General features: G+C 39.1%; 1 protein-coding gene across 4 annotated transcripts in view; it reads right to left on the bottom strand.

The window, feature by feature from the left end:
- DNM3 (dynamin 3) overlaps nt 1–24,811 on the bottom strand; it is a 1,007,215-nt gene that overhangs the window by 25,385 nt on the left and 957,019 nt on the right. For all 4 annotated transcript variants that reach the window (XM_006867044.1, XM_006867045.1, XM_006867047.1 and 1 more), the window contains one exon: nt 17,087–17,251. In XM_006867044.1, coding sequence (XP_006867106.1) covers nt 17,087–17,251 — 165 coding nt within the window. The remainder of the gene's footprint in view (nt 1–17,086; nt 17,252–24,811) is intronic.

Genomic DNA, 24,811 nt, shown 5'->3' with positions numbered 1-24,811 from the left:
TGATTGACTTATAGAAGAGAGAAGGCACCACAAGGTAAGCAATGGCATTATGAACAGGAAATAATAACATAAAAATCTCTATATAATAATACAAGTTTTCCAAACCTTGCATTCCCAGCCCTTTACCTAGCTCTTACCAAACTCACTATTGTTAAAACCATGGGTGTCAGTGCTGTCTCGAAAGTGGAATTAGCACCAAAAGTGGATATTTACTAAACACAGAACCTTTAGAACTATGCAAGTGGATTTGCAAAGAAAGGGAAAGAGATACAGTCTCTGGTAGTTAACAATGATGAGGACTAATGTGAGTTTTCAGAGTTAACACATTCATGAAAATCAACAAAAGTAGTAACAAAATGTATGAGTCTTAGGGGAGGAACACCTTGAAGCATTATAAGCTCAGAGAGGATGTATATGTTGCAACACTATTCTCAGGAAGAGAGCACCAATCACCATATTTCATCAAATCTAAGACTTGATTTTTGGACACAGCATTATTTTATATGCCACTGAAAACACCACCAATTAAACTGTGACACAGTGTCAAGATACCATTGGGTTTAAGATGCATCCTGATTTCAGAAATATTAAACATGAGAGTATTTGAATCAATAAAATATAGTATGCCTCAGATGCCTTCACATGCTATACAATTTAATTCATACCACATACCTAGGAAACATATTCTGATTTTATGGATAAAGAAACAAATTCAGAGAGTTTAAATACCTTACCCACGGTGACACAACATTAAGTTGAATCAAAATCTTCTAACTTGAAGTGTAGTTCTCTTTCCATGTACTCACTTTGAGTACTTAGAAGAGACAATTGACATGTAAACATTACTTTAGAATGGTGTAGCTAGTTAAGTCAACAAATTGAACCTACACAAATAAACCCATTTGGATTTTCCAGTTTCTCTGTTAAATGATAAGGTTACATTTATCCAGAGTCACTGGTTACCTCTGTTACTGTTCTTAGATGCCACCCAGTTAGTTTCAACTCATACTGATCCCATACACAACAACCAAACGCTGCCTACTCCTGTGCCATCGCCACAATTGTTACGCTTGAGCCCATTGCTTCTCCCACTGTTAGTCCATCTTGTTGGTGTTCTTCCTTTTTTTGGATGACCTTCTACTTTTCCAAGCATGACGTCCTTGTACAGAGACTGGTACCCTCTTATATCATGTTCAAAATATGAAAGGCAAAGGCTCACCATCCTATCTACCAAGTAGTATTCTGGCTGTATTTCTTCCAAAACAGACCTGTTTGGTCTTCTGGCAGTTCTTGGTACTTTCGATATTCTTCTCTAGCACTATAATTCAAATGCATCAATATTTCTATGATCATCCTCATTATTGCCCAACTTTCACATGCATATAATAAGGTGATGGAAAATACCATGGCTGGAGTTTAAAACAAAGGTAGGGGAGCTTTAGGGAGTTTTCAGACACTTCAGAGACTTTCTGAGCAGTGTGTCAATGGAACAAATACGTAAATCACGAATTCTGCAGGACAATTAGAGGTCATTTGGATCCCTTTTAGATGGTGGCATTTAAAAAAGACCTCATAAAATATAACTTAAACTAATTAAACTCAGATATGAGATTTGAAATAGTATTTATGTTTTTAATTGTAGCACCTTATATCTATACATCTTTGTGTGGGTCTTCAACATTCTCACACACAAACCTTCATTCCAGCTCAAACTCTACAGGCTAGATAAACAGGCGTTACTTGTCCTCAATAGGCCACCTTAGTCCTCAAACTGTGTACAAAAACTTTGTTTTTGTACACATTGAAGCGGTCTTATGCTGCAGATTTCCCCAAATGCCCAATGTTTTGATTTCTTGACTGCTGCTTCCATGAACATTGATTCTGGATCCAAGAAAAATGAAGTCTTTGAGAACTTCAATCTTTTCTTCATTTACCATGATGTTATTTATTGGTCCAGTTGTGAGGATTTTCACTTATTTTTCATTGATGTGCAATTCATACGGAAGGCTGTAGTTTTAGGTATTCATTAGTAAGTATTTCAAATCCTCTTCGCTTTCAGCAAGCAAGGTTGAATCATCTGCATATCATAGGTTGTTAATGAGTCTTCCTTCAATCCTGATGCCATGCTCTTCTTCATTTGGATTATTTGCTCAGCAGACAGATTGAATAAGTACAGTGAAAGGATACAACCTGGTGCACATCTTTCTTGATTTTATACTATTCAGTATCCCTTTGTTTTGTTTGAATGACTGTTGCTTGGTCTATGTACAGGTTACTCAGAAGTATCTCTAAGAAAGGCCAAACTCAACCAAAATCACACCAGCTGCCATTAAGCCAATTGATATACATGGTGACCCCACATGTGCAGAGTAAAACTGTGTTCCATAGAATTTTCATGGCTCAGACCTTTTAGAAGGAGATTGCCAGTCTTTTCTTTTGTGATACCTTGCATGGGTTTGAACTGTTATCCTTGCGTTGTTAAGCACCATTGCGTAGGTTTTGACTCCTAGCAATTATGTATAGGGTTTCCAAGTAGCAGCTGGGGAATTTGAATCGCCTAACTTGTGATTATCAGTCCAGTGCTTATCCTACAGTGCCATACCAGGACTCTAACCTTTTGGTTAGTAGGTAAAAATATTTGCTATGATTCAGAAAAATGACACCTGTTAGATGCTCAAAATTCCTGGGCTGTAATTAAATTCACAACTCAGAGATAATAAGCTTCATTTTTTTTTTTTTTAAAGTATTGAAACATGTAAATAAATTTACTTAAAAAAATTTAAAAGACCACAACTTTATTGTCGTTAAATGAAAACTGTTCCCTGTATGTTTTATATATATAAATATAGTTGTTAAGTGCTGTCGAGTCAATGCCGACCCATAGTGACCCTGTGTGGGGTTTCCAAGGAGCAGCTGATGAGCTTGAACTGCCGACCCTGAAGTTCAAATGGCTTTGTAGTATGGTGCATTAATCCACAGCGCCACACTAGGACTCCATATATATTTCTAAACCAAGAGTGATTCAAATGTGGAACTAATCTTATAAGACGTAGTCAGGGTGGAGAAGAGGGCACATGTGTGATAGTTGTAGAAGGCAAATTTGATCAGGTAGTCTGGTGCCAGATGGGAAAGCCTTGAATGCCAAGGGAGAGTGTTTGAACTTTATCCACTTGGCAATGGAGGGTCATAGAAGGCTTTAAGCAAGTAAATAATAAAACAAGGAAAGAGTCAATAGAAAAGTTGATCTGGCTGTAATTGAGAAAGAATTTGCAAGGGTGGAGATATGGAATCTGTTAGAAGCCTATTGTAGATCCCTCATGAGATGACAAGGGTTTAATATGACAAGGCTATAGTGGAATAAAAAGGGTGTGTAAATACTCATATGATGACATTATCAAGGAAAAAGCAACTGAATGTGGTGTGATTTAGATGTGAAGGGAAAGGTAGAAGAAACAATGAAAGACACCCCAATTGTTGAGCTTGGGGTGAGTGAAAATCAAGAAAGAAAATTAGATTTAGAACACAGAAAGTAAGTTTGGCTTAAGGAATATTTCTTTTACTTCTTTGAACATTTATTCATTTCTAAATACACTTGCAGGCACTAAAGGAACCACAGACATGTGCGCAAACCTTCCACTGTTGGGTGTGTATGTGTGCATGAATAGAGGTACAACTCAAAACCAGATAATTTTCCTGGCAGTGGTCAACAATTGGGTTAAGCTCTTTTGAAGCTTTACATTTTACTGGAGTGCCACTTAGAATCTATTAAACACAATTTAAAAGACGATTCTTCCAAGAATAGATTTAAAGCAGATCTCAATTAAGAAGCAACTGTCAAACAAACCAGGAAATAAAATAGTAAGGGCCTGTTTAAGCATTCTGATCAAAGATCTGCCTTGAATCAACTCTTCCACTCAAAATGTTACACACTAAAAGTTTCCTACACCTCCAAAATTTTGGCACTATTTGGAAGTAATGAGCATTCTTAGCATGAGAGAACATGACAATATAGCATGGTAGGCTAAAAGCATGGGTTGGAAGCAAAGGGTCTGGGTTTGAGTTCTACTTCTAACACTCATTGTTCTGGGCCAAATAATTTCCTAGGAACTTTGGGTTTCCAATCTGTAAAATAGGAATAACAGCAGTAGCTACTTTATGAGTTGTTGTGAAGATTAAGTGAAATAAGGAATTGTTGTTATGTGTCGTGGAGTGGATTCCGACTCACAGCGACCCTCTATAGGGTTTCCGAGGCTGTAAATCTTTACGGGAGCAGAAAGCCTCATCTTTCTCCCGCAGAGCGGCTGGTAGTTTCGAACTGCTGACTGTGAGTAACCACTATGATACCAGAGCTCCTGAAATAAGGAATAGAAATGGTGAAACATGATGCTCTTACTATGTTTCATGCTAAATAAATAAAAGCGATTATTTTTATGGTTGTTTTTAAGTGATACTTAGTTGCTTTCAACTCATAGTGACCCGATGTGACAGAGTAAACTCACTCCATGGAGTTTTCTAGGCTGTAATCTGCATGGGAACAGACCACCAGGTCTTTTGAATTGTCAACATTTTGGTAAGATGAAATCATTATGCCACCAGGACACAGGTTTTCTGTTGTTTTTTCACACTATGTAGATGGGCTATATTGGCATTGGGTACATACATAGGGGCAGAGGAACGAATAGAAAGCAATTGTAATGGTGCCGGCATCAAGTGGTATAGTAAAACACAAAGCATAGATCAACATTTCATTTTGCATTAAAAGTGCAATTTTAGAAATGCCTTTCTATTTTTCTCTTGCTAACCTAACCTTCTGAGGCTATGGCTGGAGTTTAAAACAAAGGTAGGGGAGCTTTAGGGAGTTTCCAGACACTTCAGAGACTTTCTGAGCAGTGTGTCAATGGAACAAATACGTAAATCACGAATTCTGCAGGACAATTAGAGGCCATTTGGATCCCTTTTAGATGGTGGCATTTAGAAAAGACCTCACAAAATACAACTTAAACTAATTAAACTCAGATATGAGATTTGAAATAATATTTATGTTTTTAATTATAGCACCTTATATCTATACGCCTTTGTGTGGGTCTTCAACATTCTCACACACAAACCTTCATTCCAGCTCAAACTCTACAGGCTAGATAAACAGGCGTTACTTGCGCCATGTCGTTCTGCTCAGTGTAAAGGAATGTGAGGCCATTAAAAATGTTCCACATGTTTTTCTCGCTTTCGTGTTTTAACCCTTCTCTAGCAAGCTGAACTATGCTGGGATCTTAACCATTCTTTGTCTTTATTACTAAGATCATTTTAAAAGCCTTTGCAAATATGAAGATTTCTAGAGTTTTCATGCAGCTCAGTTACCAAGGAGATTGTTTCATTACAATCATTTTGTTTCTAGATGGGAGGACCACAGTATTCAACACAATGGGAAACACGGGGGAATCTCTCATTCCCATGAGTACACACATAAAAATTTGATTAAAATGTTTAGTTTTGTTGAATATTAGAGGAGGGCTTAGTTAGAATTGGATGGGGTTTTTTGGTTGTTCTGTTTTTGAGATCTTATAGTTCTCTCAAACTAACCTAAGCCTTCTTTCCTTTCCTTTTTCCAGACATTTAGTATTGTTAAAGATCAATGTAGTTTTCCTTCTCTAAAAATTACAATCCTTTTACTCTCAGAAACACAGTGATGGACAACAGAAGTTAATCACAAACAAGCACATACTGTATGACCCCCAAGTTAAAAAGCGGGCAGGGAGAAAGCAGGTTACGTGCTTTGGGGGGGGGGGTAAGTGGTGGGGCAAGACCTTCTGGGGTCCTGAGAATGCTCTCTTTCTTGAGAGGAATGTGTTCACTTTGTGAAAATTTATTGCACTATACAATTAAGATGTGTGCATTTTCTGCATGTATGTTAAACTTCAATACATTTTAATTTTTGAACATTGAAATGGCTTTTTCTTTTTTTTTTTTCATGCACATTAAAGTAAGTTTTGAAACTAGAGCACATGCAACAAATTTTCTGTCCAGGTACCAATGACTTAAGAGACCTTAAGGGGCTCCGGAGCTCACAGTGTAAGGGGTCTCTAAAAAGTTCCATTAAACTGTTTACATTCTCCTTCATAGCACGATTTGTATTTGTTTAAAATGAGAAACAATATTTTAAATTACTTACTGGTTAAAATAGCTATCTTCCTCCTTTTCTCCCAGCCCTCAGTTAAATCAGCTCTCTAAGAAGATACCCTAAGTACAGCCTTTGCTGTGGGGTGGGAGGAAGGGACAGGAAAAAGGCCCTACTACTTTAAGAAGGCTAATTTATAGTTTGCTAAACAGCCTACCATACATAATATCTGATGTTGAAATGGAGAAAGCACACATCCCCCAGACTGTAAAGAGAAAATTTAGATTTTAATCCTTACCCTGCCATCTGTAGCTGTGTGACCCTGAGCAGTTCATTTAACCTCTGGAACCTCAATTTCTTCATGTATAAGCTGGGGACAAGAATGGATGTACAGCAGATGGCTGACTTGGTATTCTCATAGAATCATGTGTTGATGCTGAAGGGTTCAAGCACAGGATTATGTGGTACCTGGACATACACAATTTTAGAAGAAAGCTGGATCTCCTTCCTAGATTTTCTGATGGAGAACTTCTGGTGGAGTGAGTTGTGAAGAAGACACCATCAAAATATGCCTGCTATGGGGTGTTATGTGTGTGTTGGCTTGAAAGCCCCCAAACAAAATTCTGCTGCTTTGTAGACTGTCCAGAACAAGCGCCTGCCATAAACTTGCTATTTCTTTATGCCGTTGTTACCTGGTATGTTTAAGTAATGAAACAGCTGCTGCATTTCAATAGACAAAGGCTTACAGTATGTCTCAGGGAAGGCATTTATTGCTGGGCTTTAAACTTCTTAAACAATTCCATATGGAGACTTGAGTGGCAGAGCACTTAATGTAAACTTTCAAAGGAAACTGCCCACCAAATTTTGAACTTTATGAAACCTGGCTGAAACATATCCCTTTTCAGAAAACTGAGTAACCATTTTAGACTTAGAGAAACCAGAAAGAGAAGACACCATTTGTCTTAGGCTGGCTTTTCTAGAGAGCAAAACCAGTGAAATATATACATATGTTGTTGTTGTTGAGTGCCAGCGAGTCAGTCCTGACCCATGACACCCTGTATAGGGTTTCCAAGAACAGGCTGGTGAATTTGAACCGCCAACCTTGAGATTCAAACCAAGCTTGCGGTCCAATGCTTATCCTACAGTACCAAATATATATGGTGCTGTGGGATAAAGCACTGGACTGCAACGTAGGTTTGAACCACAAGGTCAGGAATTCAAACTCACTAGCCACTCCTTGGAAACCCTATACTGGGTCACTATAAGTCGAGACTGATTTGACGGCACTTAACAACAGCAAGACTGTATATATGGAGTCCTGATGTGGTGCTGTGGTATAATCTGCTGGACTGCAAAGTCAGTTTAAACCTCAAGGTTGGTGGTTCAAGCTCACCAGCTGCTCCTTGGAAACTCTACACAGGATTGCTATGAGTCGGAACCAACTCCACAGCATATATATATATACACACACACATATCATATACATGTAGACAGAAAGAGAGAGTGAGATTTATCTCAAAGAAATGTCTCACACATAATTGTTAAAGCTGGCAAGTTCTGAGTCCATGGGTGAGATGTCAGGCTGGAGGCTTCTCCTGACTCATTTATCTGCAAGGGCTGACAAATCCAAGATAGACAGGTAGACAGCAGGCTGCTGGCTCAAATGCAGTGGAATCTGATGAATCCAAGATAGTCAGGTAAGACGGCAGGCTATAGGCTCACAGGATGCACAGGCTAATGGATCTCAAGAACTGGGGTCAAATGATGTCACGCTGGATGCAGAATCCAGAGTAAGTGAGCAAGCTTTGCCAGAACATTTATACATACATTTGTTGTTGTTGCTGTTAAGTGCCGTTGGGTTGGTTCCAACTCAGAGACCCTGCATAAGGTTTCCGAGGCTATAAATCTCTGTACACACATACATATATATGCTGGATGCAGGTTATACCCCCAAGGAAACTCGCCTTACAACAGATTGGCAGATCATATCAGATCCTATCATGGAAAGTGATTACATCATTATGACATTGTCAAACCACAATCATGCCCCAGCCAAGGTGACGCACAACTTTAACCATCACAGTCCACCCTTGTCAACTTGGCAACTGTACACATGTTGCAGTTAAGTCTTGTGTCAACTTGACTGGGCCTAGAATCTCAGTGGTTTGGCAGTTAAGAAGTAGCCATCCCCATGAAGAAATCTAATAAAATGCAATCACCTCCATGATGTCAGCTGATGTGATCAGCCCTGCTCTGATGCAATTATCCTATGTGTTGTAAATCCTCTCTTCTGTGTTTATGAGGTCAGATGTAATACAAAGGATTAGGTTGTATCCGAAGTCAATCTCTTTTGAGATATAAAAGGAGAGAGAAGTGAGCAGAGCTTAGAGAGACCTATTAACACCAAGATAGAAAAGCCAGGAGTGTAGTGGATCCTTTAGACCTGGGGTCCTTGCACTGTGAAGCTCCTAGATCCAGGGGAAGATTTATGCTAAGATATACAGAGAACTCCAAGGAACACTGGGCCTACAGATGCTGAAAGGAGGCAGAGACATTCCCAAAGAACAGAAAAAGGAAAAGCCATCCCCTAGACCTGGCACTCTGAATTTGAACTTGGAGCCTCCTAAATGGTAAGAGAATACATTTCTGGTTGTTAAAGCCATCCACCTGTGGTATTTCTGTTACAGCAGCATTGTATAACTCAGACAACACATCATCTTAAACCATACATAATCTCTAAATCATACTTATGCCTAACATGATACAACTAGCAAGCATACAACTGAAAATGTACTAGCCCTGTTTCCATCTTATATTTTATAAGGAAAGAAAGAAAAGCAAAATTTACACACACACACACACATAAATGAAAGGTTTGAAAATTTTTGTGGAAAAATTCCATTATATTTTAATTCCAATTTTTCAATGAACTTTTTGAAGTCAACTCCCCCTCTTAGACATACACACATATAATAAAACAGGGAAGAAATACTCATAACATAGGCCACATGGTAACTAGAATTAAGAACTGCATTCTTCTTCTACCCATTGGGTATTCCCTCAGCAAACACATCAGCTGGTTGCAGTCCTTTGACAGGTGAGGTGACCCAGAACTTTATTCCTGAATGACTTGGCTCATTAGTAGCCATGTCAGAATTGGGTGTACTTTTCCAGTGACTTTAATCACAGAGTATAGTAGGATGAAGAGATGTTCCAAGGGACCAGCTGTACTTCATAAAATTCCTTTTTACCTTCTTTATGCAACATCAACCCAATTGCTCCTTGGTAGTCAGGATAAAACATACCAGCCAATGTGGCAACTCCCTTCTTTGCACAGCCTGTTGATCCAGAGGCATGAGGAGCTTAAAGTGGCTGGGAGGCATTCTTAACTTCCAGTTCAATGAAATCCATTTTATGTTGGCAGGTGTGAACATTCTTCCCTTTGAATCTAAGACCTTTAGACCCACAGAATACAGGATTGTGACTACAGGAAGTAAAATTGTGTAAGTCACTAGGGGGTGATGGTAAGTGATTCCACTATTATCCATGCTCCTTCATTCCTGGAACTGTGAATACAGGCTATGGGAGAAACAACACCATATATTGGATACTGGATTAGAGCATATATAGCCTCCTGGTGAACAATGCCCTAATCCTGCAAATTGTTGCGATGTAGCTGGTGTCATAATTGTGTCTTTAGAAGGCCATTTCATTGTTTGATCAAACCAGCTTCAAAATGATGGATGTTGTTGTTAAGTGCCGTCAAGTTGGTTCTGACCCATAGTGACCCTGTATAGGGTTTCCAAGGAGTGGCTGGTGAGCCTGAACTACTGACTTTGTGGTTCAAATCAACTTTGCAGTCTAGCGCATTAACCCAAAATGCCCCACCAGGATGATAGTAAGACCAGTGAATTCCATGAGCCTGGAATTCTTCATTTTTGTTGAATTGAGTCCCTTGATCTGAGACAATGCTGGTTGAGGTAAACATGATAATGGATAAAGCATTCTGTGAATCCACAGTTGGTAGTTTGGGCAGAGAGATTTCATGCAGAGAAGGCATATCTGTATTAAGAGTAAGTGTCTATTTTAGTAAGAACAAAATGCTGCCTTTTACTTGATGGAAGTGATTGCATGTAATCAACCTGTTTCCAGGTTACTGGCTGTTCACTTTGAGGAATGGTGCCATACTGTGGACTCAGTGGTGGTCTCTGCTGCTGACAGATGGGGCACTCAGCTTGGCTGTAGCCAAGTGAGCCTTACTGAGTGGAAGCCAATGAAGTTGAGCCCATGAATAACCTCTAACCCTGCCACCATAGCCACTTTGTTCATGAGCTCATTGGGCAATGACAGAAATGTCTGGGTAAAGAGGATGACTGGTTTCCACAGAATGTGTCATTCTATCCACTTGATTGTTACATTCTTCCTCTGCTTGAGGTCATCCTTTGATGAGCATTCACACGAGACACAAATATCTTTACTTCTCTGGCCCAATCAGAGAGATCTATCCACATACCTCTTCCACATACATTCTTGTCATTGATTTTCCAGTCATGTTCTTTCCAGTCCCTGACTATTCAGCCAGGTCACTGACTACAGTCCATGAATCAGTAATAATTGCACATTTGTCCATTTTTCTTTCTAAGTGAATTGAACTACTAGGCACAAGGCTCCAAGTTCTGCCCATTGGAAGGATTTTTCCCTCATCAAAGTCCTTCAAGGAAGCCTCAGAAAGGGGATACAGTGCTGCCATTGTCCACTTTGTAGTGCCTGCATATAACCCTGAGGATTTTGGAGCCACATTCTGCCATCCTCTGTAGACACTCTCCTTTTGAACCTTCTGTAAGCCTCACTTGAGTTTTCTCTTTCTCAGTCAACTGATCATAAAGAACTCACCAGGAGGCCACAGGTACAGACTGAGATGGGAAAGGTAATATGAGAGGAATGGAGACTATGGGCATTTGATCACTTCTTTATGCAGCTTACTCCTGCCTTCAGGTCCTATTTGAGCCCAATCTTGTAAATACCACTTCCATTTAATGATGGATTGCTGTGGTGCACATCCAACTCTAGGACTTTATGGGTTAGTCAGTGCTCATTTCAGGACGGACAGCTCAGGCCTTGTGATGACTTAGTGGTCTGCGGTTACGTTTTCAGCCTCTATTAAGGCCCAGTAACAAGCCAAAGCTGTTTTTCTAAAGGATCGTATCTGCAGAGGACGGCAGAGTATGGCTCCAAAATCCTAAGGGTCTGCTCTGTGACTCACCAATAGGAGCCTGCCAAAGGCTCCAAGGAACACCTTTATTTGAGACAGACATATCAAATACCATTGGATCATCTGCTAGAGTGACTTGCACCACAGCCTGAACCTATTGCAGAGTTTTCATCTGTTTTGGGTCCCACTAGCAACTTTTTGAGTCACTTGATAAACAGGCTAGAGTACCACACACTCACCAGGCATTATGCCTTCTTTTTAGTTGTATTAGGGGTCAGATGCAATTACTTATCCTTCATTTTAGAATGACTATCTCAACAAGCCCCACATCACTGTTGTTGTTAGGTACCATTGAGTCGGTACCCACTCATAGCGACCTTATGCACAGCAGAACGAAACACTGCCTGATCCTGGGCCAAACTCACAACTGTTGCCAAGCTTGAGTCCATCGATGCTGCCACTTCACCAGTCTATCTCCTTGGAGGTCTTCCTCTTTTTCTCTGACCCTCTACCTTACCAAACATGATATCTTTTTTCCAGTGGCTGGTCCCTCCTGACAGTATGTCCAAAGTATGAGAGATGAAGTTTGGCCATCCTGGCCTCCAAGGAGCACTCTGGCTGCACTTCTTCCAAAACAGATCTATTGGTTCTTTTGGCAGCCCATGGCACTTTCAATATTCTCCTCCAACACCATAACTCAAAGGCATCAATTCTTCTATGGTCTTCCTTATTCACTGTCCAGCTTTCGCATGCATATGAAGTTATTGAAAATACCATGGTTTGAGTCAGGTGCACCTTAGTCCTCAAGCTAACATGTTTGCTCTTCAACACTTTAAAAAGGTCTTATGAAGCAGATTTGCCTAATGCAATACGTCGTCTGATTTCTTGACTGCTGCTTCTGTATCGATAGTTGATCCACTTCAATCTTTTTTCCATTGATAAGAATGTTGTTTATTGGTCCAGTGGTGAGGATTTTTGTTTTCTTTACATTGAGATGTAATCCATACTAAAGGCTGTGCTCTTTGATCTTCATCAGTAAATGTTGTAAGTCCTCTTCACTTTCAGCAAGCAAGGTTGTATCATCTGCATATCTCAGGGTGTTAATGAGTCTTCTTCCAATCCTGAAGCCACATTTTTCTTCATATAACCCAGATTCTCAGATTATTTTCTCAGCATACAGGTTGAATAAGTATGGTGAAAGAATATAACCTTGTCGCACACCTTACTTAATTTTAAACCATTCAGTGTTCCCATGTTCTGTTCGAACAACTGCCTCTTGGTCCAGGTACAGATTCCTCATGAGCACAATTCAGTGTTCTGGAATACTGATAACTCCGCAATGTTGTCCATAGCTTGTCATGATCCACACAATCAAAAGCCTTCGCATAGTCAATAAAGAATAGGTAAACATCCTTCTGATATTCTCTGCTTTCAGCCAAGATCCACTGGACATCAGCAATGATATCCTTCATTCCATGGTCTCTTCTGAATCCAGCTTGAACCTCTGGAAGTTCTCTGTCAATGTATGCTTGCAGCTGTTTCTATATTACCTTTAGTAAAACTTTACTTGCATGGGATATCAAACAGATTGTCTAATGATTTCCGTATCCCACTGGGTCACCTCTCTTTGGAATGGGCACAAATATGAATCTCTTCCAATCAGTCAGCCATATAGGTGTCTTCCAAATTTCTTGGCAGAGATGAGTGAGTGCCTCCTGTGCCGCCTCACTTTCTTGAGAGATTTCAATTTTTATTCCATAAATTCCTGGTGCCTTGTTCTTTGCCAATTCCTTCAATGCACCTTGGACTTCCTCCCTGAGTATTACTGGCTCTTGATCATCTGCTACCTCTTGAAATGGCTGAACATGAACCATTTCCTTTTGGAAGAGTGACTCTGTGTATTCCTTCCATCTTCTCTTGATGCTTTTTGCCTCATTCAATAATTTGCCCAGAGAATCTTTCAATAAGTAAAGTCGAGGCTTGAATTTTTTCTTCAGTTCCCCCAGCTTGAGAAATGCTGACTGTGTTCTTTGTTTTTGGTTTTCTGATTCCAGATCTTTGCACATTTTGTTGTAACATTTGTCTTTATCTTCTCGAGCTGATCTTTGAAATTTTCTGTTCAGCTCTTGTACCTCCTCAGTTATTCCATTTGCTTTAGCATCTCTATGCTGGAGAGCAAGTTTCAGTGTCTCTTTTGACATCAATTTTGACCTTTTCCTTCTTTCTTGCCTTCTTAATGACTTTTTGCTTTCTTCATGGATGATCCCACATCACTAGACACCTGAAAATTTCACTGAAGTGAAAGGTGTCTAAATGTTTGTCATTTCCCACCCTCTAGCATATCATTGGGAGTCCTGGTGTGGCGCTGTGGGTTAATGCGCTAGACTACAAAGTCAGTCTGAACCACAGGTCAGTGGTTGAAGCTCACCAGCTGCTCCTCAGAAACCCTATACAGGATCACTATGGGTCAGAACTGACTGACTGGCATTTAACAAAAACAAAGCATGCCAGTGGGAGCATGGTTACTCTGTACATTAAACACTGGACTGTAAACCACGTTGGTGGTTCAAGCTCACCAGTCACTCTGCAAGAGAAAGATGAAGCTTTCTGCTCTGCAAAGATATAAAACCTCAGAAACCCTTTACAGGATTGCTATAAGTCAAAATTCAACAGCATTTAACAATAATAAGCATGCAAATGTCTTACCAATAAGTCTAAATTCATTGATACATCTTCCTTACTAGGTTTTGATCAGTAAAATATCATCAGTGTAATGGACCAGTGTGAGGTCTTGTGGAAAGGAAAGTCAATCCAAGTTTCTGTGGACTAAATTATGAAATAGAGTTGGAAGGCTGATATATGTCGGTGGGAAGAGAGTGAAGGTGTATTGCTGGCCTTGACAGCTGTAGGCAAACCACTTCTGGTGTTACTTAGAAACCAGAATCAAGAAAAAGATATTGGCTAGATCATACCGGGTACCATGAGATGTATTAATTTGCTCAAGCAATGACAACACATGTGAATAACAGCTGCAATTGGAGTCACCACATGGTTATGCTTATGATAATCTACTGTCATTCTCCAAGATCAATTTTTTTCCAAAAGCCAAATAGGTGAGTTGAATAGAGTTGTGGTGGGAATTACCATCCCTGCATCCTTTAAGTCCTTGTTGTGGTACTAAACTCTGGGATTCCTTCAGGAATGCAGTATTGCTTTTGTTTTACTATTTTCCTTATAGGGACAGTTCTAATGACTTCTGCCTGGCTTTGCCGACCACATTATCCCTTACTCCACTTGCCAGGAATCCAATGGAGGGGTTGTTGACAGTTGCTGATTATATGGATTCCAATGATACATTCTGTAACTGGGAAAATCACTACAGGTTGGGTTCAGAGATCCACTGTGAGATGAAAATGAACTCTTATTCCACTAATATCATGAACTCCATATGCACCCTCTCTCACTGGTGGGCCACAGTGAGATTTTGGGTTTTCTGGAATTAGTGTCAGTTAAGAATCATATCCAGTAATCCCTGAAAAGTCTATTTCCTTTTCGCCAATGAAAAGTCACTCGCATAAAAGAGCCATAGATCCTTTGGGGCATGGTGAGATAAAGGTTAATGGTATAAAGGTTTGGAAGAACAGTGGGACCCTTTCTTAAGGGTACATGGCTTCTCCTTCATTCAAGAGATTTGTCTGTAAAGTGGCCCAGGTCTGGGAATTGATTGAGGGACCTTGACTCCTTGTTGTGGCAATTAGAGTTAGACAGCTATTCACTTGACCTAGAATTTTTCTGTTTGTAGAGATCAAGTAAATATTTAGTAGATTTCTTATTCATATCATGTCTAGGGACAGCCATAAGTCCATACAAGTCATCCTCTACTGTTATCTGCTCTTTGAATCCACTGCCCACTACTGTAGTCACACCCACCTTGACTTTGGTGATTAAGTACTGCCACCTGGCACCTACCACCACTGGGTCCAATCGACCCCTGTTATAATTAGATGTCTCAATTCAATTAGGGTAGCTTCCACAGTCAAATCTGACTTACATTAAAATAGTAATCCCAACACTTTTCAAGGATGCCAGAGCTCCCTTCACAAATGTGTTCTGCACTGCTGTGGTAAAAGGTATGTCCTCTGGGCATTCCATGTGAAGGTCTGTGGGTCTAACCTGACAAATCCACACTAACATGCCTAAGCCTTTGGAAACACTGTTTTATAGTATACCAAGGCAGGTATAGTACACTTCAACTTGATTAATATGTCGTTGAGTCAGTTCTGACTTATAGCAACCATTTAAAGAGTTTCCGAGGAATGGCTGGTGAGCTTGAACTGCCGACCTTGCGGTACAAACCAACCTTGCAATCCAGTGCATTAACTCACAGTGCCACAACATGCCATCCTTCAATGAACCAACCAAATAAACTATTACGGATTTTGCTAACCTCTTGAGCTGAAGCAATGGAGGCAAAATCTGTATTTAGTGGGTTCGTATCAATAAACTCAGACAGATGTAACTTCATGTTCCTTGAACCATTATCCTAATAGCCATTCCCATACATATTTCCCAAGTTTCTGTTTGACATGTGAGAATAGTGAAGCAGTTCTTTTGGAGTGTACTGAACCCCTTCCTGAGCCATACTTTGTACTTCACCTTTTGAAGTTTGCTGGGACTTAAGTCTAGTTATAGGTCTAGAAGCAAGCTGATGTGAATGCAAGATCTGCAAATTAGATGAACGGCTTCAGGCTCATAGGCTGTGGAGGCTGATGAATCCCCAAAACCAGAGGTCAGATGGTGATAAGTTGGATGCAGAATCCAGAGCAAGCAAGCTTTGCCAGACGGCCATGTATATGGAATGCAAGCACACCCCTGAGAAACCTCCCTTACATGGATTGGCTGATAACATCAGATCACATCATGGGGGATAACTGCATTAGTACATAACTGCCAAACCCCTCAGAATCATGCCTGAGCACGTTAGTACATAACACGAACCTCACAGAATTCATTGGTTCTGGAGGAGTAACTAGCTGTTTCACTTAAAGCCATTTATAGAAGTGGCAGGGTTTTAAGTGGAAGGAATATAGAATTAAGTGTCAAAGTATTAGTTGTGATTATATCATTAAGTATCTCACTTGCAGATCTCTTCATTCTAAATCAAACAACATGCATGATATAGAGCTGGATGTTTAGTATATTTCAGGGGTTTGTTTTTTTTTTGTAATCAACAAGAACTTCTATAACGGAAGAAAGGAATACAGACATGCTGTACATTAAAATGTCATAACGATATGCGTTCATAATTTAAAGTTATTTAGGTATGCATACTAAAACTAATCCTAAAAATGTCCTTCTTTCTTCCTTTCCCTCCCTCCCTCCTTCCTTCCTCCTCATTATTTCTTTTTTATTTAATGTCAATGTCTAAGAGATGTGCTCTTATTGTTGTCTTTGAAATGAATTGATGCCATAATATTGGCTATGGCATTTTTGCTCCCCTATACTCTGAGTGAATCCACATTCTAGAGGAGATAGCCAATGGGAAACACAGAAAACAAGAACATTTTAATTGTAAGTTTCCATTTCCTAAGTTCTCTTTCACCCGCCAGTCACTTATCACTTGCAAAGGAAGATGATGAACTTGCATAATAGGTATTTCTAAAATCCAGAAAATATCACAATGAAATGGATAAGAATATGAGCAACTACCACACTAGGGTGGGCCAGACATTAAAAGGACACAACTTATAATCACTTACATTATTGATCATAAGGTGCATTATTGTTTTTGGAATAAGATCTCGAATACATTTGTTGATAATAGACATGTAGGAGTCTACAAGGTTGCGGATGGTCTCCACTTGTCTCTCCAATTGTGGGTCCATGGAAAAGTTTTCAGCTTGTCCATTCTCATCATTTTCAGTCTATTAGAAAGGAAGCAAAATATGAATTTTCTCACATTAGTTCCAAAGATAAAACACACAAGATATTACCAGATAATCAACCTTTGTTTACCACATTTGGAGTTTACATTACCACACGACAACATTCTTTATCTTACTGCAAACACATTAATTCTGAAAACAGATCAAAACCATGCAGCTATTATTCTACTTTTAGCCTGCTTTATTATAGAAAAAGAAAGTACTCCAGTTCTGAATGAATGTTGAGATGAATAATTAGATAAACATTGTACCTAACAACATGCCTCTAAGGAATAATCTCATTTTAAGCCATTTCAGAGCTGGCAAAAGAACTGAATCCAAACATAGGATGCAGATGTAAAACTCTGGGAGGTATCTCCTAGGGATTCTATAGATTAGAAATAACCTTGGTGTTGTTCTGAAACTCCTGGGTCTACTCTGGAATAGATCAGTGTTTAGATCAACCTCAATTCAAAACTAAATCTCCAAGGGCCTGGAGCCAAAATCAGAGATATAGAGCGTAATTTATTCTTCCATGCATTTTCTGGAATTTGTTATGTAAATCCATGCTTCTGTCATCACTACTAAAGGTTGGCTCCATTGTGAAAAATGTACAATTTAAAATTCCAATTTGTTATTCTTTGAATAAAGCAGAACACATCTATACACAAAGAATTTATTTGTGTAACATGAGAAAAGCATCTGTTTTCTATACTATGGGATTTGAGTTAATTAATTTTGGCTTATCCACTAGAGGCTGAGCTGGAATGGTATCTTCATCATTAAGGGCTGACCTATTGGCTTGGCACTGAAATCAATTTAGAACAAATGGTCTCCAATGCAAGTCAGATTGAACCATCTAAGTCCCAGAACATGATACAGTTATTGTTAGTGGTCTGGCTACTTTCTACATTTGGAAAGATTTACTTACAAATGCAAAAAGGGAAATCATTTATTGCTTCCAATGTGGACATGGAGTACTTTTCTTTGGTGTACTAGCAAACCCCAAAACCTAAGGTGTTTGGCATAAATAAACTGGCTGACCCAGGCCTGGATTAGACTTCATTTTACTTTAGACTCCACTTTTCCTTATTTTTGCCCACCACTGTTGTTGCTGTTAATTGCTCTAGAGTTGGTTCTGACTCATAGCAATACTGAATAGGGTTTCCAAGAAGTGACACCAATGTTTACCGCAGCATATTCACAACAGCAAAAAAATGGAGACAGCCTAAGTGCCCATCAATGAAATAATGGATAAACAAACTTTGGTACATACACACAATGGAATATTGAAGAATAACAAGGAAGCTGCTAGCCACCTTACAACATGGATGAACCTTGAGGACATTATGCTGCATGAAATTAGTCAGTCAAAAAAGGACAAATATTGCATGAGACGATTATTGTAAAGCTTAAGAAAAGATACTCATACTAAAAGGTGAAAAAACTCCACTTTGTTGGTTACTAGGGGTGGAAGGGAGGGGACAGTAGAGCACAGGGTAGGAGATAGACATATCATAGTTTGGGTGTTGGGGAGGGCAATACACAAGAAGGGGAAGGGAAATGGAAGAACAAGGCATATAGGGTAACAACAACAACAAAACCTAAAAGTGATTGGTGGGTTTGAGCCACTGACTTTGTGGTTGGCAGTCCAGTGCTTAACCTATGATGCCACTCCAACACTTCTTGTCCACAGCTAGACACTTGTAAAATTTATTAGTCCTTAGAAAATAAAGGTAGGGGTCAGAAATATGGTTAATGACGTTTGTCCAAGCTGTTTATCAATGATGCTTGCAGATGGTATTCCAAAATAAGACTGGTAATCTAGGAATGAGTTACAAGGGGTTAGAGGGAAGAGAGAATGCAAATGTTCTTAGAAAGAATGTCCCCAGATTTGTTCCAGGAAGTTTGTGACCAAGACACCTATGTGCAACCTAAGAAGGATGCTTTTGTACAAACTACCCAGTTCTTAGAAGATACCAAACCCACTGCCATCAAGTTGCTGTTGCCTCATAATGACCCTACAGGACAGAACAGAACTGCTCCATAGGGTATCTGAGGTTACACAACTTTACAGAAGCAGACTGCCTCATCTTTTTCCTGCAGAGAGGCTGGAGGGCTCAAATGGATGACCTTTCAGTTAGTAGTCCAATGCATAGCCCACTGTGCTACCAGGGCACCTTTCCTAGAAGATAAGTGATCTAATTTTGTGAAGCGCTTGCGTAGGCAGGTTCCAGGACCTCTGTAGGTAAATTCGTGCACAGAAACTATACAGGAAATAAGTTATTTTTGTAGGATTTGTAGTCATGATGATGTAACTCCAGTCCTGTAAAACAAGCAGAATTTCATGTATCAAAGTTGCCCTCTTGCTCTAGCATATTGGAGTACATTGCATTTCCACAATTGCACTGCCAGATTTGGACTGTGTATTCTTCAATAAACCTCACTTTTTGTGCTTTACAGAGTGTGAGATCTTTTGCTCTACAGCATTTCTTGTGTCAGATCTGGGATATTGCAGGTGCATCATCTGCTGTGACCCTCTAGTAGTCTGAGGATCTGGGTCACAGAGATGTTTGTGCTTTATGCCTCCACGCACTCTCAGGATTTGCTTCAAGGTAAACAAACAAACACACACACACACACACACAAAACCTCATCTCTAGAATTTATGTTCTGCTCTTGTTGCATTGTGGCTCTTTAAACTTTATTGAGAATCTGTTTCTGTTACCAGGATACCAGTTGGAATTTGTAACCTAGGCTTTGTACAGTTGTTACTAAGATTCCTCAGAGACTTTTAAGCCACAAAAATGTGGGCACAGGATTTAATAAATAAAAGCTCTTAGAGTGTTTCCCACCAACTGAAAGACATCTGGGAAAGGATAAGCTGGATGTGAGATGGGCCAGATAGTAGACTCCCCACCAGTCAGAAGACAATTCAAATACAGCAAAGGCAAATTATAAAACAAAACACAGACCAAACCCTATGGTACATTCCTTATAGGAATTTTGTCTGATTCTGGGAGAACCAAACTGTCAACTTATCTGCTTTGGGTTGTGCACATACTGTTTGTTTCTGTTTTTACAATGACATTCCATCTATCTGCTGAAAAGATGGGTAAAGGCACATCAACAAGCAGCTCTGAGCCACCACCTGAGATGTCAGCTTACTACATGAACAAGCATTTTGGTCCATCAAGATGCATGGTTGGCATGAATTTACCAAAACAGTCTGGGAAATCAACAGCCACCTTGAAATTCTTTGAATGTTTCTAAATTAGTTTTCCTGTACAATCAATTGGAAAATAAAGACTGTCTAATTAAGCCTATTTTGAAACCTACAAACTTCTAACAGACATCAGGAAAGTAAGATAACTTCCATGCAGTATACTGTTAACTAAGCAAAGAAAAGAAATACAATGTCAGAACTCCACACCCACCCCTACTACTCCATTGCTGGCTCTAGCACTCACCTCTCCATGCCACTCTTTTCTCTCTGATACTTTTGCCTGAACCCCTCTTTCTCCTAAAGAACCTGCCAAAGAACCTAAATGTGTTTCTGAAATGTCTTTTTAAATTTGACCCATGGATTCCGAGTGGCAGTGACATAACTTTCATTACTTGGACTCACACAGAATTATGTAATTGTGTGAAGGATTTCCCCAAATCATGTGAGGATCCTTACAAATCTCTTGAGGAGTTAAAGAATTCTTACTGAAGCCTACCAACCTGGGATTCCAGACCTATACCTGCTAGTCCATATACTGTAGGACCTGGAGATGCCCACTTACGGTTAGAATATGCTGAATGGAAAAACCCACAACACAGTTTAGCTTTAAACATGGATAAACAGCTGTCAGATTTCTTGAAGCTACTCAAGAAGTAGGTCAAAGATAACTTGAGGTCAATTCCTATAGCTTTTACCCCAATAAAAGACTGGACAAAAATTCACACTTAAACCAAAATAAAGAAGAGAATGTTTATGATTGTCAAACCATATTGTTTCAAAAAGGTTTCTAAAAAGTCCAGATTTGATCCATTAACTCTAGTTGCCTCTGGAGCTTCTGATGCTATATTTACATATAGACTCAGGCATGACATTCAGCACCGATTAGATTACAACTCACCCTACTGTTGAAGTGAGTAATTTGGCTCATAAAGTCTCATGGCCCTACAATTACAACAGTTACAATCACCTTATCAAGAAAGAAACCTAAAGTCTTTTGAAGACACTTAGTCTCATACTTGCCATTATTACAAGAAACCTAGAACTGGAAAAAAGATAGACACAAGCAAAAAAAAAAAAAGAGAGAGACAAAAAACAAGACACCTCTATACTCTAATCTTGATTTAGAATAAAGGGGCCTTGGGGACAAAACAGGGACAATTCTTATGATGGCACTTAACCCACAGGAGGAACTACACTATTCATTCAACTTTTTAATTGATACTAAAGCAACTTAGGAGTCCTCGGGCGGTGCTGTGGGTTAATATGTTGGACTGCAAAGTCGGTTTGAACAACAAGGTCGGTGGTTCGAGCTCACCAGTTGCTCCTTGGAAACCTTATATGGTTGGAACTGACTCAATCGCACTTAACAACAACAACAACAAAGCAACTTAATCTATTATTAACCCTACTTGTTTACAAAAGACCCTGTACCAGAGTATAACATCTTAAGAAACTGCTGGGGTTACTAATCAAGAACTCCCACCCTATTCGTGTATGTTGAGGTCAGATGCCTTTTTTGCTTAGTCCTGATACCCCAGTTAACTTGTTAATGGAGATCTTTTGTCCAAATGGAATTGTCATTTGCAATTTAGAAAAAAAGGAGAGAAATTAAACTCTTTCGATGTCTACAAATCCTTATTAATGAATTAGAATTAGTTTAGAGAGAAGAAGGTGCTTGCCATTTACAAGCATAAGGCATATATAAAGATAGACTAACTCCACGTAACCCATTTTCCCCTGACCTTACTTCATTAATTCCTGAAACCCTTGGGGCCATCACATCTACTGCTGTGGAGCAACCCTTATTAGCAGATCCTATCAAAATCCAGACAGGTATAGCAAAACTCTTACAAACATTTCCCAGTACCTTCTCAAATGAGAAGCTAAAGACAGACTAATTCCCATTATTTAGGATTTTCTTGCAAAAGGTTTAATTTGTCTCTGTATCTGACCTGTAACAACCCTGAACATTCTGTTAAAAACAAAAACTAAAACTCAAACAGCTGAGGTTGAAGGTTGTTCAGGATTTGTGGGTTATCAACAGTATTGTTATACCTAGATATCTAATAGTTCCAAATCTTCACTGTTGCTTTTGGTGCTACATTTTACCGTAATTCACCCAGTGTTACTCATGCTACTGTAATTTATCTTTACACTGCCTCCTTTATGTACACCTTGTTTTTGTTAGGTGCGGTCGACTAGGTTCTGACTCATACCAACCCTAAGCATAAGAGAATGAAACTCTGCTGGATCCCATGCTAACCTCACAGTCATTGCTATGTTTGGGTCAATTGTTGTAGTCACTGTGTTAATCCATCTCATTGATGGTCTGCCTCTGTTTCACTGACACTGTACTTTACTAAGCATGATATCCTTCTCCAGGGACTGGTCCCTTCTGATAATATGTTCAAAGTATGTGAGACAAAGTCTTAAACCATCACTTCCAAGAAGAATTCTGGTTATACTTCTTCCAAACACAGATTAATAAATTCTTCTGGCAGTCCATAATAATTTTAATATTCTTCTCCAATACCATAATTGAAAAGCATCAATTGTTCTTTAGTTTTCTTTATTCACTGGCCAGCTTTCTCAGGCATATGAGGTGACTGAAAATACCATGGTTTGGGTCAGACACACTTAGTCCTCAAAGTGACAACTTTGCTTTTTAATACTTCATAGGAGTTTCTGCAGCAGATTTGCTCAGTGCAGTATATTATTTGATTTCTTGATTGCTGCTTCCATGGGAATACAGTGTGGATCCAAGTAAAATGAAATCGTTGATAACGTCAATTTTTTTCTGTTTATCATAATGTTGCTTTTTGGCTAAGTTGTGAAGAGTTCTGTTTTCTTCATGGTGAGTTTTAATATAAACTGAAGGTTGTAGTCTTTGAATTGTTTCAAGTTCTGTCACTGTAAGCAAGTAAAGTTGTGTCATCCGCATAGTACAGCTTGTTAATGAGTCTTCCTCCAATCCAAATGCCACATTCTTCTTCATACAATCCAGTTTCTCTGATTATGTGCTCAGCAGATAGATTATATATGGTGAAAACAAACAACCCTAATGCATACCTTTCCTGATTTTAAACCATGTAATATCCCCTTAAGGAGTCTTGGTGGTGCTGTGAGTTCAGCACTTGTCTGCTAACTATAAGGTTGCTGGTTCAAAGTTGTCTACTTCCATAAGGATTTACAGTCTCATAAAACCTATATAGACTCACTATGAGTTGGAAACCCACTCGAACACAGTGGGTTTGATTTTGATCTTGCTTACCATCCCCTTGTTCTGTTCAAATAACAGACTCTTGGTTTAGGATGTACAGGTCTCATATGAGCCCAATTAAGTGATCTGAAATTCCTGTTCTTTGCAATGTGGTCCATACTTTGCTGTAATTTAAATATTTGAATGACTTTGCATAGTTAGTAAAACACAGGTAAATATCATTACAGAATTTTCTGCTTTTAGCTAAGATCCATCTGACATCAGTACTGATACCCTTTTTCAATAGTCACTTTTGAATCTGGCTTGTATGTTTAGCAGTTCCCCACTGATATACTAAAGCAGTAAAATTTTACTGCTGTGTGAAATTCATGATATTGTTTGATAATTCATGATTCTGTAGGATCACATTTCTTGGAAATGGGCACAAATATGGGTTTCTTCCATTTGGCTCTTTTCTGTTAATTCCTGGAACCTGCTTTTCACCGATGTCTTCAGAGCAGCCTGCACTTATTCCTTCAATACGGTTGGTTCTTGATTCTATGCTACTTCCTGAAAGTTGAACTTGAAACTTTTTTTTTTTTTTTTTTTTGATACAGTGACTCTGTATATTCCTTCTTTATTTCTTTAATGCTTTCTGTGTTATTCAACATTTTGCTCACACATTCTTTCAATATTGCAACTTGAGGCCTGAAAGATTTTAGTTTTTTTTTAGATTAAGAAATGTTGAGTATGTTCTTCCCTTTTGGTTTTCCAACCCCAGGACTTAAAACAATTCATTATACCACTTAGTCTTCTTGAGCCACCTTTTGAAATATTCTGTTCAATGGCTACACTTAATCGTTTCCTCAATTTGCTTTAGCTATTGCACATTCAACTGCGTGGATAATGACAAGCTATGGATACCCTTGTGGAGAATGAGTATTTTGGAACACTTAATTATGCTCATGAGGAACCTTTACATAGACCAAGAGGCAGCTGTTCAAACAGAACAAGAGAACACTGAATGGTTTAAAATTAGTAAAGATGTGCACCAAAGTTGAATTCTTTCACTATACTTATTTAATTTGTATGATGAGCAAATAACCTGAGAAGCTGGATTATATGAAAAAAAAAA

The sequence above is a fragment of the Chrysochloris asiatica genome, unplaced genomic scaffold (genome assembly GCF_000296735.1).
Source record: "Chrysochloris asiatica unplaced genomic scaffold, ChrAsi1.0 scaffold00100, whole genome shotgun sequence".
In the NCBI taxonomy this organism is placed as follows: Eukaryota; Metazoa; Chordata; class Mammalia; order Afrosoricida; family Chrysochloridae; genus Chrysochloris; species Chrysochloris asiatica.
Note: the sequence above shows the minus strand (reverse complement) of the source record. Positions and strands in the feature narration are given on the sequence as shown.